This window comes from Aquarana catesbeiana, linkage group LG05, assembly GCF_042186555.1.
Source record: "Aquarana catesbeiana isolate 2022-GZ linkage group LG05, ASM4218655v1, whole genome shotgun sequence".
Classification (NCBI taxonomy): Eukaryota; Metazoa; Chordata; class Amphibia; order Anura; family Ranidae; genus Aquarana; species Aquarana catesbeiana.
In genome coordinates, this window is record NC_133328.1 from 392,713,011 (window position 1) to 392,731,146 (window position 18,136).

The 18,136-nt window shown below is 40.3% G+C and overlaps 1 protein-coding gene across 2 annotated transcripts in view; it reads left to right on the forward strand.

Annotated features, from left to right (window-relative positions):
• Positions 1-18,136, forward strand: part of PHACTR1 (phosphatase and actin regulator 1) — a 508,271-nt gene that overhangs the window by 27,465 nt on the left and 462,670 nt on the right. For both annotated transcript variants that reach the window (XM_073631073.1, XM_073631075.1), the window contains exon 5: positions 12,088-12,234. In XM_073631073.1, the coding sequence (XP_073487174.1) occupies positions 12,088-12,234 (147 nt within the window). The remainder of the gene's footprint in view (positions 1-12,087; positions 12,235-18,136) is intronic.

Here is an 18,136-nt window from a genome sequence, read left to right on the forward strand (position 1 = left end):
CAGTTGATAACATGAAACTAAACTGAATTGAATTTCTGACTTTGAAGTTTTCAACAATCAGAAGAAGAAGAAGTTGAATTTATTGGCAAAAAAATGACATATATGTTTCAATCTGCCACTAGCATTAACACAGCAGGTCTAGTAGATCGGTTTTAATGCTTTTTTTTAAGCTCTTCATGCCAGTAGATCTGTAATTTTTCCACTTCCTTCAAAGCGGACTTTCCCACCGAACAGTCCAAATCAGTGGTGCATGCAGCTGTGCATGCTGAAATCAAATCATCCTGCTGTGCTGCATTTAAAAAAAATATAGCATTTACTTACATTTAATTAGATGACACTTACTGGTCACTACAGGCACTAGTAACATAACCAGGACCTCACAGCTGCCCCCGGGATGGGAGAAAATTAAATATCCACTATGTTCATTTCCAACTACTCTCTTCCTCCAATTTCACATCAAGTAAGCATAAGTTTACAAATGTCTAATGGAAATCCCCTGCACACACCACACACACACACAAATGGGGGGGGGTGAAAGGACAGTCCCCATAACTTTACAGCTGAGGATCATGGTATGAGTGTATATCAATGAAAGTTCCACTTAAAACTGCTGAGTGAACTAGGCCTATAAGGTACACTTTTCCAAGTTGTACCACTCACCTCTACTTAGGAATGTAGTAGAGAGACCACCTGGAATTCAGGATTGTGTGTTTGGCTCAAAGCTCATCCTATTTATGGCACCACAGCAATATATTTAATTAGCTTTGAAATAAAGTTACTATATAAAGAAATTTTATGGGTTTGGGAGAACAATTCTTTTTATGTCTATTCTGTAGTTGTTCCTGTTCTAAACAGATGGTATAAATCATGTTTCTCCTTTTATAGTTACTAAACATCTAGACAGTTGCTATGAGAACTGTTGTTCTGGTGCTAGACAGACAGTAATCTATTTTCAAGCAAAGTGAAAATGAATGCTTTCAGTTGAACAATGATGAAAGGTAGTATGAATGCACATATAGAACATTGTAACTGGCAGGTGAATATATTCTTTATATTACAATCCCTATAGCTATTAAAATATTCACCCTACTTACTGTAAGTGTAGGGTTCTAACAGACATATCCGATTATTTAGACATCCCATTGAAAAGAGTATATTGGAATGTACACAGTGAGTTTGAGACACCTAGTGGACACTGTAACAACTGCACACTTTTTATATTTTCTATCAATAGATACACATTAGGTGCTGGTTCACACTGGTGCGATTTCTGATGCGACATACAAAATCGCATGACCGGAGAAATCACATTATTTTCAATAGTGCCCGTTCACATCAGTGTGACTCTGTGCATTGCAATGCTGGGAAAGATTCCTGTGCTACGTTGGTGTGATTTCAGAGCGATTTAGTTCCATAAAATATGCTGACCACATCCAAAGTTGCATCAAAGTCGCACTACATAATTGCAATGAAAATCACATCAAAAGCACATTGCAGCAATGTGCCTAACTCTTCACTTATCACTTATCTCCGATAGAGCTGTTGGATGTAGTGTCTCTGCCCTAAACCAATGATGACCCACCCCAGCCTGTAACCGAATTACACCAAAACACACATGGTATGCTTTAAATGGGATTTATTAAATGCAAAAGCCCTACAGAAGGAAAGGTTGGGTTTCTATGGGACATTGCACACTCTTGGTCACCCCACTCTCCCTGCAGATCAGAACTCTGTCTACTGTGTACCCCAGGTGGGTCCCTTCATCCCCATAGGGTGGTGTATGGAGCTTAAACACCTGGCTGAGTGGCAAACAATCCCCATTCAGCCGATCCTGCTGGGCAACCAGCTTCCTCCTTTGTCACAGTTACTGGAGGAGTGGGTTGCTTTTTGACTTTAGCAACAGCTAATGACAACTCTCCTCCCCCCGTGCACTGTCCATCAAGCAAGGAGAGGAAAAAATAACATCCTTGAAGAGTTTAATTCTTCAATGTTGCTGGGCAAAATTTTATGGGCTTAGCCAGCACTACACTGTAAATCCATTTTTTTCTTACTATATCCCCTACAACCGTGTTATCCAATAAATCAACACATTTTTTAATTCCTTATAATGTGAAAAGCAGCTGTGATTAGATAAATATAATATTATATCCACATATATAACCAGCACCAGAGTCCAAGTATGTGCTACAAATTATAAATACAATGTTGCAAAGCCCCAAAGCTTTTTCTGTAACTATGATTCATTCACCACACAAAGAAAGTCGGTGGAAATGGATCAACCACCTATAACCAGGTAAATTCCGACAGCACCCCACGTGTTCTGAACTCTATGTCAAATGTGCTCCAAATGTGATATCCACCATCACTTTCAGAAAGACTCAATGTTTCATAGGTAAAAAAAAAAAAAAAAAAACATTTGGATAGGAATTCCCAATTATTTTATAAAGATTCTATTTTCCATACTTCCAACTCCATTTCCATAAATTATCTCAATGCGGGAATGATATTTTCATAAAAGACGATCCAATAGTTAAATATTGCTTTATTTAAGACATATATAAATGAAAAACACATATTTGTGCTTACATTAGATAACCGAGCACTATGATAAACACCATGCAAATATTGAAAGACTCCCATCCGAATAGGGTCTCACCACAAAGCAGAGGTGTAAATTTTGCATATTTCTGAATATTTGCCCTTACTTTCTGCTCTGATAACTACCGTGTTAGGCTCGATTCACACCTATGCATGTTGCTTTTGAGCGTTTTTGGAGGTTTTTTTTTCATGCTTGGCACGTTTTTGAGCAGCGTTTTTGTAGCGTTTTTGCGGCGTTTTTGCGGCGTTTTTGCCGCGATTTGCGTTTTGCGTTTTTTTTTTTTATTTTTTTTTTTTTCATTTTTTTTTTACAGTCTTAAAAAAAATTACAAAAAAATAAAAATAAAAAAAAACGGCAAAAACGCACCAAAAACGCACCAAAAACGCTGCAAAAACGCTGCAAAACGGTGCACTTGCGTTTTTGATGCTTGTCCATTGAAATCCATTACATGCAAAACGCTGCTTTTTGCATGAAAAAAAGTCCCCGACCCTTTCCAAAAACGCAGAGATACAAAAAAGCATTGATGTGAACATGTTCCATAGGAACCCATGTTAAAAAATTCCCATGCATTTCTGCAAAATGCAAAATGCATCAAAAAACGCGCTAGTGTGAATGGAGCCTTAGTGAGAAAAAAACATTCAGGCCACGGAAAATAATAAAAACTAACAGGGGTTCTAATGCTTTACTATTCAATCCAAAATTAGAAAAAAAAAAACAAACGGTTGGAATTCAAAGTTAAAAATGTGCACTGCACAATTTTTTGCCATTACAAATACTTTAATACATTGTACATGCTTAAAGTAAGACTAAAGCCTCTGGATTTTTTTTTTAGAAGAGGAGGTCCACACATACCCACTATGTGTAGTCCTCTTCTTCTGAAATATAACTTTCTTCCTTTAAAGCTTTCCATTTGCAAATGTCTCCTTAGCTAGCTTTTTGCTAAGAAGACGCCCATGCGTGTCCCATCCCCGAGCTAGGCTTTGTGCATACATAGACACACACAGTGCCATCAAGCCATGCCCCTGAACCCTTCTCTCAGCAATTTGACTCATGTCAGCATGAGCCATAGCTGTATTACAATTTAACAGTTGAGCACTGTCTGTAATACTTTTTTTGCAATAACAGTTACATTTGTGGAAACTGGAGAAACTGGAGAAAGTTTTGGGGCCTATCCAAGCATTAGTATTTGGATAGAGCAGTCCTGAAAAGCTTGTGCAAATAAAAAAAAGTATCACGATTGAAGCATTGTCCCAGTTATACTCCTTTCTCTCGGTATTCGTAATGCCGCGTACACATGATAGGAATTCTCATCAGAAAAAGATATGCTGGCTTTTCCGGCGGGTTTCCGCTCAAGCTTGCCTTGCAAACGCACAGTCTTACAAAAGTTCGCTGAACTTCCGACCGTCAAGAACGCGGTGACGTACAACACTATGATGAGCCGAGAAAATGAAGTTCAATGCTTCCGAGCATGCGTCAAATTGTTTCCGAGCATGCGTAGGAATTTTGCCCGCCGGAATTGCTACAGACGATCGCATTTTCGGATAGAAACTTTTTCAACCGAAAAATTAAGAGCATGCTCTCAATCTTTTGCTGGCTGGAATTTGGCCAGCAAAAGTCCGATGGAGCATACAGACGGTCGCATTTTCCGACAAAAAGCTCTCATCTGTCTATTGCTGGCCGAAAATTCCGATCGTGTGTACGCGGCATAAGGCTTTTGATTCTCTCTCTTGTCGTACCTTTTCTTTATCCTGGACAGATAGGGCTTTGGCCCAAAATTCTGCACATGAATAAAGAAACTCTATGAAGTTCCACATGCGTTTGTTAAGAACTCAGAGTTTCGATCATCTACATTTACTATATTTTGGGCCACGAGACAAGGATGTTCATTATTGCTCTTCTATTTGCATTAGCGATCAAACCTTTACCACAACTCATTAGGACTATCAGACATCCCAGGTTTGTCAGTTATACATTGTCACTAAAAGCTGAGTCTCATTTTTGATTATGTTATTGTGGCAATAAATAAAACCCTTTTGTTTCATTACCAACTCTTCAAAAACTTTTAGCACAGATTGGCTCCCTATCTGGCTTATTGAACCCTAATAATTCTTAGGCCATTAATGTGTCCCTTCTGGCTTCCTTATGCAACTCTGTCCAGCAATCATTTTCATACCATTGGGAAGATGCTAAGCTCCTGTATTTCTTATAAATGTAACAAACTCCCCCCACTTCTTTCCAAACGTCATCAGTATTTGCATACCTGGGCTGATCACACCCTTTTCTGGCTAGACCATATTGCGGCAATGAAAATTACCTATCTGCCTAGATTACTATATCTATGTTGGGTCTTGCTGGTCCATTTACCTACCTCCACCTTGAACAATATCCAACAGCAATAGATTCACTTTATATAATGACAAGCCTTCAATCACGAGGCAGATTTTATTTCAGACCTGACTTTGCTTAGGCTTGGGGGTCCCATGCAGCACAAATTTCTCAGCTATCATGCTAGTTCCAAAACATCCTTGTGGGTGTACCTGGAGGCAGGAAAAATGCAGCAGAGTAGTGTCCCTGAAAATATTTCTCCCTCTATCTCCAATTCAGCAGATTCTCTGTGCACACAGTTGCCCTCCCTAAACTCAGTTCAGTAACACATGGTGGGATATTGACTAAAAATGGTGCACATGGAATCTGGTGCAGCTGTGTATAGTAACCAATCAGCTTTCATGTCTTATTGTCAAAGCGTAATTGAACAAAGCTGAAGTTAGAATCTGACTGGTTACTATGCACAGCTACACCAGGTTCTGTGCACACCTATTTTAGTAAATCCCCCAAGTTTCCCTGTAATTGTAATGTCTTGTGAACCCACTACTGGCGTAGCAGCAGACTTCACCTCACAGCTCCCCTCTGGAATCCTTGAAAGAATCACCCAATTATCCTCCTCTGCCCACACTCAGTGATATAATCATTCCTGAATAACCAGATCCCCTACCAACAGGGAACTTTTTCAGCAAGGAGCCCATAGCAACCATAATTTTCTTTTTACCCTAGTGGCAATAAACTGAAATCTAACTAGTTTATTTGGATCATCATTAATTGCACACATGTATTCTTCTTTAGGTTGTTTTTAATATTGAATAATCCAGAAAATATCTACATATAACCTTCGAGATATACTGTAGTAAATAGCAGACCAGTAGTACTGTAGATTGTTATGGCAATATATGTGCCAAGACTGCAGAGACTGTAAGGAATCCCAGTAGGTATGATGAAAAATTATTCACAAAAAACAAACAAATTGTGAAACAATATTTCTATGCCTTATCATTACCATGTGCAATATCTAAAAGGTTTAGACATCAAATATGGCACGAATTGGTCATACAAGGCACGGTTATGGTTGGTCTTCACTCGCACTCCCTTCTCATTCTGTTGATGGTGATGGGTTGGCAGACATATTTTAGAATTTGAGTACAGTTACGTAGAAGTAAGATTTATACTAACCTGTGATGGCAGCTTGCTATCCCTCCCTCTCTTGTTATTTGCTTAGTTTGCACAACATATTCTCTTTGCCAATATAACAAGGGTATTAAAGTGTATCTTAACCCAAGAACAACATATATACAGTAGCAAGAAAAAGGTATGTAAGTCCTTTGGAATGAACTAGTTTTCTGCAATAATTTGCCATAAATTGTGATCTGATCCTCACCTAAGTCACAACAATAGACAAACACAATGTGCTTAAGCTCATAGCACACAAATAATTATAGTTTATTTTGTCTTTATTGAACACACCCATTAAACATTCACAATGCTGAGGGAAAGGAAAGTGAACCCTTGGAGTTAATAGCTGGTCGAACTTTCTTTGTCAGCAATGACTTCAAGCAAGCAATTTCGGTAGCTCTGGATCATACCTGCACAACGTTCAGGTGGAATTTTTGACCATTCCTCTACAAAACTGCTTCAGCTTAGACACATTTTTAGGATGTCTGGTGTGAACAGCTCTCTTAAGGTCATTCCACAGCATCTCTATGGGGTTAAGGTCTGGACACTTACTGGGCGACTCCAAAAGGTGCATTTTCTTTTTTCTGAAACCAGTCTGTGGTGAATTTGCTTCAATGCTTAGGCTCATTGTTCTGCTGCATCACCCAACTTCTACTAAGCTTCAGCTGGCAGACGGCCACCCTGACATTATCCTGTAGGATATTTTGTTTGTGAAGGTATGATCCAGAGCTACCGAAAGTGCTTGCTTGAAGTCATTGCTGCCAAAGGAGGTTCAACCAGTTATTAACTCCAAAGGTTCAATTACATTTTCCTGCAGCACTTGGAATGTTTAATGGGTGTGTTCAATAAAGACACAAGAAATTAGAAGTGTTTATGTGTTTTCAGCTTAAGCACATTATGTTTGTCGATTGTAGTGTCTTAAATGAGGATCACATTTTGTGGCAAATTACTGCAGAAAAGCAGTTAATTCCAATGGGACTTTCTTACCACTACTGTGTATATATATATATATATATATATATATATATATATATATATATATATAGCAGTCCTTAGATGGTGCAGTTGCCTTAGTTTTCTTTCTGTAGGCTTTATTGTTACCTGGTGATCCTGTCAGTAACACTCTTCGTGTCCTAGTTTGACAACACTCACCCGCCTTACTGTATGGGGAGGTCAACAGTGTCACCCTAGAACAGGAAGTGTGCTAGGATGACAGAACTCCTCCTCTTCCCCTCAAATCCATGCCATATAGCAGAGATGTTGTGTGGTCCACAGAGAGAACTGGGAACAATTTCAATTTATAACAGTGCAGCACAGGATTTACAGGTATTTTTGGCACTCATTGAACATGCTTCCAGCGGTATATTTAACAGACCAAAAAAAAAGCAAATTAGAGAAAATGTTGTTGTTTTAAGCCAGCCTTGTCTGCAGTGTTGTCATAGAGGAGATATTTAGCTGTGTTTACCTAATTATGCTTTTTTAGACTGATGTAGCTATTTTCTTGTCAATTAAGTCTTTGTGTTGTTAGGAGAGCTGCTGGTGTATGTGTGTTATGACTGGGTAGTGTTCTATATACTACATGCTTTTCAAGAGTCTTAGATGTATTTACCTTTATTTCTGTCTTCAACTCTTTATAAGTAAATAATATGTGTATGGTCATTTTATTATTTAATTTGTGTGTCATTTTTGTAACATTATACATTGTAACATTGTACAACAGTAAATATGCACTCATGCACATATATTTCTATGCCTGGTTCTTCAGACAAAGGTGCCTCTCAGTTTTTGTTCTTCTATTATCACAGCAGCCAGCCTCCCAGGAGCTCATTACTACTTATAAGTTTATCTCTGTGCCTACGGCAATACAGTATACACTTCACAATAGAGTAAAGCAGGCAGAGGTTTTGTAACTTATATCAAAATAGTATTAAAGAAACCTGTAATGGAGCAAACATGTAGGCTGAAAATGCGATTTGCCTGGCTGACTCTGTCTTCAATAATTTGTAACCTAATGTCACAACATTGTCACTGGTCAGTAACAAGTATGCAGCTAGTAAAATTGGAGTGAAGTTAGCAGTCAGCTGATAAAAGTTCTGGGTTAGGGACCAAAAATGTGATGGCTTCATTAGTTTTCAGTTATAAGCTTTTATTTCTTCTATCTACCCTTGGTTATTTAGCCAGTAAGCCTTTTGGTTTTGAACTTCCCTTAAAGTGACAGTAAAGTTCCTATTTTTTCACATGTACCTACAGGTAAGCCCATAATAAAGCTTACCTGCAGGTACTGTGAATATCTCCTAAACATGCACCTTTTAGGAGATATTTATATTTATAGTGGCCGGTGATGTCACCAGCGCATGCGCACTGCGCTCTGAATGGATGGCACACTCAAGCATGCAGTCCATTCAGAGCACTATGCAGCAATCAGGACTCCCATGCGCACACATTATGACATTAACCTGCAGGGGTTAAAGAGAGAGTTTACTACCGCTTTAATAGACCAAGCTGTCAAAAAAAAGTGGCAGTTAGAGGGGTAAGACAAACCATTTACCAATGACACGGGGATGCTTACAATGGCCATTATATATATATATATATATATATATATATATATATATATATATATATACAGTATCTCACATAAGTGAGTACACCCCTCACATTTTTGTAAATATTTTATATCTTTTCATGTGACAATACTGAAGAAATTACACTTTTCTACAATGTAAAGTAGTGAGTGTACAGCTTGTATAACAGTGTAAATTTTCTGTCCCCTCAAAATTACTCAACACACAGCCATAGATGTCTAAACCTCTGGCAACAAAAGTGAGTACACCCCTAAGTGAAAATTTCCAAATTGGGCCCAATTAGCCATTTTCCCTCCCTGGTGTCATGTGACTCGTTAGTGTTACAAGGTCTCAGGTGTGAATGGGGAGCAGGTGTGTTATCGCTCTCACTCTATTATACTGGTCACTGGAAGTTCAACATGGCACCTCATGGCAAAGAACTCTCTGAAGATCTGAAAAAAGAACTGTTGCTCTACATAAACATGGCCTAGGCTATAAGAAGATTGCCAAGACCCTAAAACTGAGCTGCAGCATGGTGGCCAAGACCATACAGTGGTTTAACAGGACAGGTTCAACTCAGAACAGGCCTCGCATGTGCAACTCAAAAAAGTTGAGTGCACATGCTTAGCATCATTTGCAGAGGTTGTCTTTGGGAAATAGGCTTATGAGTGCTGCCAGCATTGCTGCAGAGGTTGAAGGGGTGGGGAATCAGCCTGTTCTTCCTATGACCATACGCAGCACACTGCATCAAATTGGTCTGCATGGCTGTGGTCCTTGAGGGAAGCCTCTTCTATAGATGATGCACAAAAAACCCGCAAACAGTTTGCTGAAAACAGGCAGACTAAGGATATGGATTACTGGAACCATGTCCTGTGGTCTGATGAGACCTAGATAAACTTATTTGGTTCAGATGGTGTCAAGCGTGTGTGGCGGCAACCAGGTGAGGTGTACAAAGACAAGTGTGTCCTGCCTACAGTCAAGCATGGTGGTGGGAGTGTCATAGTCTAGGGCTGCATGAGTGCTGCTGGCATTGGGGAGCTACAGTTCACTGAGGGAACCATGAATGCCAACATGTACTGTAACATACTGAAGCAGAGCATGATCCCCTCTCTGCAGAGACTGGGCCACAGGGCAGTATTCCAACATGATAACGACCCCAAACACACCTCCAAGACAACCACTGCCTTGCTAAAGAAGCTGAGGGTAAAGGTGATGGACTGGCCAAGCATGTCTTCAGACCTAAACCCTATTGAGCATCTGTGGGGCATCCTCAAACGGAAGGCGGAGGACCACAAGGTCTCTAATATCCACCAGCTCTGTGATGTCGTCATGGAGGAGTGAAAGAGGACACCAGTGGCAACCTGTGAAGCTCTGGTGAACTCCATGCCCAAGAGGGTTAAGACAGTGCTGGAAAATAATGGTGGCCACACAAAATATTGACACTTTGGGCCCAATTAGAACATTTTTACTTAGGGGTGTACTCACTTTTTTGCCAGCAGTTTAGACATTAATGGCTGTGTGTTGAGTTATTTTGAGGGGACAGCAAATTTACACTGTTATACAAGCTGTACACTCACTGCTTTACATTGTAGCAAAGTGCCATTTCTTCAGTGTTGTTACATGAAAAGATATAAAATATTTACAAAAATGTGAGGGGTGTACTCACTTTTGTGAAATACTGTATAGATAGATAGATAGATAGATAGATAGATAGATAGATAGATAGATAGATAGATAGATAGATATAAATATATAGATATATATATCTAGATAGATAGATAGATAGATAGATAGATAGATAGATAGATAGATAGATAGATAGATAGATAGATAGATAGATGGATGGATGGATGGATGGATGGATGGATGGATGGATGGATGGATGGATGGATGGATGGATAGATAGATAGATAGATAGATAGATAGATAGATAGATAGATAGATAGATAGATAGATATATCCTTTATCAAAGTTTTTATAAAACTGTAACTGCTTAAAAGCCTTTAGCTGGAGATTCGCTTTAATTTGCTAGTCAAGTCCAAAGGTGTCTCTGTTGCTCCTCTAAGAGTGGAGCCTTCCTAAGACAGGAAATGTGTTGCTGGCTGGATCACCAGGTAAAATTAAGGGTGGGAAGCCTAAAAAAAGAATGCAACCACCACATTTGGGGGTTGGTAAGCTGCAATAAAATACATTTTTGTTTTTGGGTTTAGATACGCTTTAAGGAAACATTATGACCACCAGATAAGTAGCATTTTCAGGGGGAGGTCAGCAAGGGCAGTCTACACGTTTCTTTTAGCTAAGGTATTCTTTAGATGTATTAATGTTGAAATACTACTACATATTATTAGTAGTAGTAATATTATTATTATTGCTACTACTACTAATAATAATAACAATACTACTACTACTACTCATAATAATAATACTATTTATAAATAATAGCAGTATTATAAATATTATGTTATTGTTATTAGTATATGTTTTTTCAATTTAAGTTTTGGATCATAGTCATGCAAAACTAACACCAGCACAATGCTTTAATACCTATTATTTCTATTTCTGATCTATATGGAATACAGCCATGTCCATACTTATCCAGTAAGGCAATTTGCAGAACAGTAAACCATTGCAGCCATTGTTAAATAGCTCTGGATTTGTACATTACAGAATATCAGCTTTTATAAAATGTATGACAATCGTGGTAACATTTAACCACATATATTACAGCTATTTCTGCTTATGACTTGATTGTAAAGCCATTATTAGCCATGCAACTGAACAGTTCCTGAGAATCCTCAAAGATTAATCTACATATCATCTTTTATGTCAGAGTGTGTCCACAGCAGCCCGTGATTTTGCTGCTTGCTGGAGAGGCATGCCTCTTGCATGCTGGTGTATCTGTAATGTGTCCAGCAGCATCCCCTGCTGTCAGAGTGTGTCCATTCATGTAATGTATCTGTGTGCCTTACTACCCAGCTCAGACGATCAGCTTTGTCATGGAAGGTTCAGCATTAACCCTCTGCTGCCATGCAGCTCCAGTGCTCAGACATTAACCCTTGCATGGCCAGCAGAGGGATAAGGATGCAATGGTAAGCTGTGACAAGTGGGTCTGCTGTTGCAGCTGAGCTGGGGGAGGGATTTCCTCACCTCCTGCTCATTGCTGCTCTCTCCTCCTGTTCCCATCTACATTCAAATCCTTAACGTATTTTCTCTTTTTCCCTCCTCCCCTTCTGCTGTCTCTTTCTGCCTTTTTTTCCCTCTCCCCTCCCCCCACTATTCTCTCTTTCTCTTCCTATGTATGTGTCTTTTCTTCTCTCTCCCCTCTCTCTCCCCCTCCTCCTTGGCACCTTCTTCTCTTCCTTGCCCCCCTCTCTTTTTTTTTTTTTTTTTTTTTTGGTTTTCATTGACCCACTGTATTAGCTCGCCGGGCGACCCTGTACACCGTGCACCCCTTAATGGCGGCATCTTCAGAGGAGGAGACTGATCGGCGACCCATCAGAAGAGTACGGTCAAAAAGTGACACCCCTTATCTGGCTGAGGCTAGGATCTCCCTGAACCTGCAGACAGGTAAGACGATCCTTCCCCCCAGGAGCTGTCCATCCTGCCGGTGTTGATCTGCTCCGCCAGGGCTCCTCTGGAGCTGCCCACACTGATGGTGCTGATCCATTCCACTGGGCTCCTCTGGAGCTGTCCACACTGATGTTGCTGATCCGCTCCTCTGGAGCTGTCCACGCTGCCGGTGCTGATCCATTCCACGGGGTTCCTCTGGAGCTGTCCACACTGATGGTGCTGATCCGCTCCTCTGGAGCTGTCCACGCTGCCGGTGTTGACCTGCTCCGCCAGGGCTCCTCTGGAGCTGTCCACGCTGCCGGTGCTGATCCACTCCACTGGGCTCCTCTGGAGCTGTCCACACTGTCGGTGCTGATCCGCTCCGCCAGGGCTCCTCTGGAGCTGTCCACACTAATGATGCTGATCCGCTTCTCTGGAGCTGTCCACCCTGCTGGTGCTGATCAACTCCGACCGGGCACCTCTGTAGCTGTCCACCCTGCTGGTGCTGATCTACTCCTGAGCTCCTGTAGCGCTCCTTTGTGTCAGTGACTATTGACAGCTGACAGTCTCGGGACCAACATATCAAAAGTCCCAGGGCTGACTTACAAAGGTGGTAGCGTCACAGCTATAAGGATCTGCTCTCGTGTTTCCGATGAGAACATTCATTATGAAAATTAAAATGAATTCAAACTTGTCCTGTTGTGTGTTTCACATAGGTGTGTGTTAAATATCACCTACAGACAATGACACAGGAGAAGGAATCATGATTGTAGAAAGGGCAAAGCATGGAGACTGATAATGTGTTATAAGTCATGAAAGGACACTGCTGTGATTTCAACAGGAGAATGAATAGCAAGTGTTAAAATGCCTCATCATGGTACTAGAAAAAGATCAGCTGCTAGTGCTGAATGTGAACACATATTAGTATTGCTGGCAGCAAAATCCCTGAGTTTTATGGATTTATTTAGAAATCCGAATTAGCTCATATTAGTGTTCTATCTGATTTAACTAGAGCAGATAAGGTCAAGAAGACTTTATTTTTTTTAATACTGCTTTGCTGATCACTTTGTGGTCCAATGTTTCCTCCTTGTAATGCATCAACAAATTACATACTATATGTCATAGGAACAGATCAGCTGCTAGTGATGAATGTGAAAACACACATTAATATTGCTGACAGCAAAATCCCTGAGTTTTATCAATGCATGCAGAAATCTGAATTAGCTTATATTAGTGTTCCATCTGATTTAACCAGAGCAGATAAGGTCAAGAAGACACTTTTAAAAAAAAAAATACTGCTTGCTGATCACTTTGCGGTATAATGTGTCCTCCTTATAATGCATCAATATATTACAGCACTTACTATATGTCGTAGGAACAGATCAGCTGTTGGTGCTGAATGTGTACACACATAAATATTGCTGACAGCAAAATCCTTGAGTTTTAGCAATGTGATTCTGAATTAGCTGATATTAGTGTTCCATCTGAGAGCAGAAAAGAATAAGAAGACTGTTTATTTAAATATTGCTTGCAGAACACTTTGTGATTCAATATTTCCTCCTTATAATGCTTCAACACATTACTTGCTATATGTCATGGTCATAAGAACAGATCAGCTGCCATTGCTGAATGTGAACACACATTAGTATTGCTTAAAGCAAAAATCCATGTGTTTTATAGATCAATCTAGAAATCTAAATTAGCTTATGTTAATGTTCCATCTAACTTAACTAGAGCAGATAAAGTAAAGACAATGTTTTCTTTTTAAATATGCTTGCTGTGATTTAATATATCTTTGCAACATTTGTTTCTGCTGACTTGTTCAAGAAGAGGCTTGGACAATAATATATGCATATATATATATATATATATATATATATATATATATATATATATATATATATATATGTGCATTTTTTTTTACAATGTGTACAAAATACCACAGAGATCTTAAAGGTAAAGGAAATCATCATGAATCATAAATACCTAAAAGGTACAAATAAGCTTATACAGTATATTGTTGTGGTTTAGGGTTTTTCTATCATTTTGATACTGTATATTAAGGCTGTAAAGGTTCCATTTTTTTAGAGCAGAGTGCCATGTAGAAGGTTAATTGTATTGTGAAATATTTTGAAATCTGCTTGACTGAATGAAGGATGTGTTGCCATGGTGATTGGAGTACTGTGGCTAGGAGACAAATGCTACACGAAGAGTCAATCAAACCTGGAGTTTCACAAGTATTGTATTTTGGTCGCTCATGCTGTTTTGCAAGAAGCAATCACAATGGTTTTAATTAGTTAAGAGGAAAAATAATATATACTACTACTATAAATGTTCTGTTCTGTTCTGTTCCAGGATCTGTGTTAGAAAATGAGGTTAAGAATCAGCTGACTTTATGTTGAAATGATCAGAGAAGTGTTTTTACTACTAATGAAATGAATAAGTTGTATATGTCCAACTATACCTGTGTATATTATGTCATGTAGAATGTGGTTGTTTGGATTAAGGCCACCCAGTTGAGCCTAGATAGCAGCGGTCCTAAAATTGTATCTTAACTTACTGGATTTTAAAGAAAAGAAGAAATACATATATTGTTTGAAGAGACCCTGTCATCTTAATGCCCTGTACACGCGATAGGATTTTCCAACAACTAAATCCTGGATTTGTTTCCGACAGATGTCTTGCATACACACGGTCACACAAATCTTGTTGGAAATTCCAAACATCAAGAACGCGGTGATGTACAACACGTACGACGAGCCAAGAAAAATGAAGTTCAATAGCCAGTGCGGCTCTTCTGCTTGATTCTGAGCATGCTTGGAACTTTGTGCGTCGGATTTGTGTACACACGATCGGAATTTATGACAACGGATTTTGTTGTCGGAAAATTTGAGATCCAGATCTCAAATTTTGTGTGATGGAAACAACAATCTCCCATCGAACATTTTCCACCGGAAAATCCGACCGTGTGTACGAGACATAAGAATACTGAAAGGTGTTGACTGCTATGAACTGCAGGCACCCAGAGGTACTGTATGTACCTGCAGCAACTTCCATTGTCACCAAATCCCAGCTGTTCTACTTGGGCAAAGGTTCAACATTTCCTCATAGGGCTTAAGCCTGCCCTCTTTTCTTTACTTCCTTCCACACATTCCTATTGGCTAGCAAGGTGGTCATAGTGATGGGCCAATAGGAATGTGTGGGTGGAGTTTAGGAGCATGCTTCAACACTACCAGAAAGCATTGCCAGGAATACAGGCAAAGCAGAAGATAGCAAAAGCTCTTACAGGTATGTGCCTGTACTTTTACATGTCTTCAGCTTTTAGTGCAGCTATTAAAGTGACAGAGTCTATTCAGAAAGACGAATATTTTTTTTTAATTCTTGTTCAGTTTTTTCATACATGGTATACATTCAAAACATAGAGGCTGAGAGGGCAACATACCCTCTCTCCTCTTGGCCTCGCAGGGCCGCAATTTGGGACTAACATAGTCCAAATAATCAACCTAAATAAAAAAACTAGAAGTCCCCCCCCGAAACTCAACCATCAGCACCAGTCCAGGAGAAATAGAGCACCAGTAAGTTATAATCAGAGTTCAGTTGTGTCACTTGTCCACCTGAAATCAGGGGAATGGTTGGTAAAGCAATCATATATACATGTAGAGCAAGCTCTTCAACATCAGTAGCAAGAGTTCACATTACCCACCTCCTATTCATGAGATTACGCAATTCAATAAGCTAAAATTGTTTGTATCAGCCCACTCTTGTAGAGGAGTCCAACCATGGCTGCCATACCTTATAAAATTTTTTCTTACAGCCCCTTGAAATGTATGTGGCCTCATAAAGATGGATTACTGAGTTTATCAGACCCTTCCAATATGCTATTGCAGTAGCATTTCCTTTTTCCAATGTAGTAAGATGGCCTTCCTACCATAGAACAACCCTATTTTGAGTAAAGTGCGGTGAGCTAGAGAAGGGACGACCTCCTCCACCAAACCTATGAGACATACTCTTGGGGTTGTAGGGATTGGGATACTGAGAACCTCGGACAAACAGGAGGTGATCGCAGACCAGAAAATCTTGACCCACGAGCAACTCCAGAAAATATGTTCTGCATTCGCAGGTGAGGAAGAACACCTCCAGCATTCATCTGTGGCAGAGGAATAAATGCATGCCAGCCTGGCCAGCGTATAGTAAATCCTATGTAGATACTTAAAGAATATAAGTCAGTCCCTAGCGGATAACAAGTGTTTAAATGGGTGGTCCCACATATCTTCCCAGTCTTCTCCTTGGATTTCAGGGATATCTGCTACCCATTTTTCCCGACATCTAGTTACCGCTGGTGGTGTTTTTTTGAAAAAGGATTTGTATGTAGCTGATAAGGGTTTAGCCAATTCTTCACCCGCCAAGAGATCCTCAAGGGCAGAGGGTAGTACCTCCACCTTCCAGGTGGAGAATTGTGTCTGAAACGCGTAGTTGTAAATACCGGAAAAAGTGTGTGTTAGGCAGATTATGTCTTGCTTCTAATTGGTTAAAACGTTATGAGCTCCCCCTCTCTGGTAATATCTCCTAGTACTTTAACCCACCTACTAGCCCAAACCATGGGGTCCAGCAGGGAATAGAAATGAGGCAAGTTGGGGTTCATTCATAAAGGGGCAGATGGAGTGGTTCCCACATAGCTGGGGGACATTAGAGTCGTGGCTACTTCCCAAGTTTTAATGGTTGCTTTCATGGATTCTGTTAAAGGTGGGTTAGATTTTGGGCCTCTATAGAGCACTAAAAACTTAAACTGTCATAAGAGCCCAAATGAGCAGCCTCAAGAACCGTGGTCGAGTCCCCATCCTCCGCCAAGAGCCAGCATCTTGCAAAAACCATTTCACCAGCCAGATAGTATTTCTGCCAATAAGGTAGTGCTAACCCCCCCTGCCCCCATGGTTCCTGGAGTACCTGTGTGCTTATGTGGGGTTATTTGGGAGACCACAGAAAGGAACCGATAATGATGTTCAGTTTGTGGAAAAATGATTTGGGAACTCATACTGGAGAGTGCCTTATGAAATACAAGATTACAGGCAAGAGCTTCATATTCAAGAGGTTTATACATCCTATTAGAGACAGGGGAAGCCATTTCCAAGCCTGTATCTTTTGTGTCAGACGGGGAACTAATGGTAGAAGGTTTAGTGGCATATAATCCCGTATATTGGCCGTAACCTTCACCCCCAGGTAAGGGATGGCGGAAACCCATTGCAGTGGAAGATTGTTTTCATCCACCCTTCCTGCCTCCGGACCCAAAGGTAGTATTGATGGCTTGCTCCAATTCACCCGAAGGCCCGAGAAGGATGCAAAATTATTAAGTATGTGCAATGCCCCCTGTAAAGATATTCCCAGATCTCTGAGGAACAGAAGCAAGTCATCTGCATAGAGCGAAAGGCTCTCCCATATGAAACCCACCTGGATGGCACCCACCTCCTGAGATTAACGTAACGCTCTCGATATAGGCTCCATCATTAGGGCAAAGGGAGAATGAGGGCAGCCCTGTCTAGTGCCCCTTCCAACCACAAAAGGCTCTGAAATCAGGAGCCCCAACCGAATTGCCATTCGAGGGCCACTGTACAGTAAAATGACCCAGCACCAGAAATTAGACCGAAGCCCATACTCTCCAGCACCTTATGCATATAGAGCCAGTCAACCAAATCAAAGGCTTTTTCAATGTCAATAGACACCATAACTTTTCTGGGGCTTCTGTAGTATCTAATTGTAAATGAGTGAATAATCTCCAGAGGTTGGTGTCTGTGGATTTCCCGGGCATAAATCCCTTCTGGTCAATGTCCACCAGTGAAGAAATGACCTTTGTCAGTCGTAATGCCAACACTTTGGTTAGCATCTTTATATCTGCAGCTTAGTAATGCTATGGGGTGATAGGACG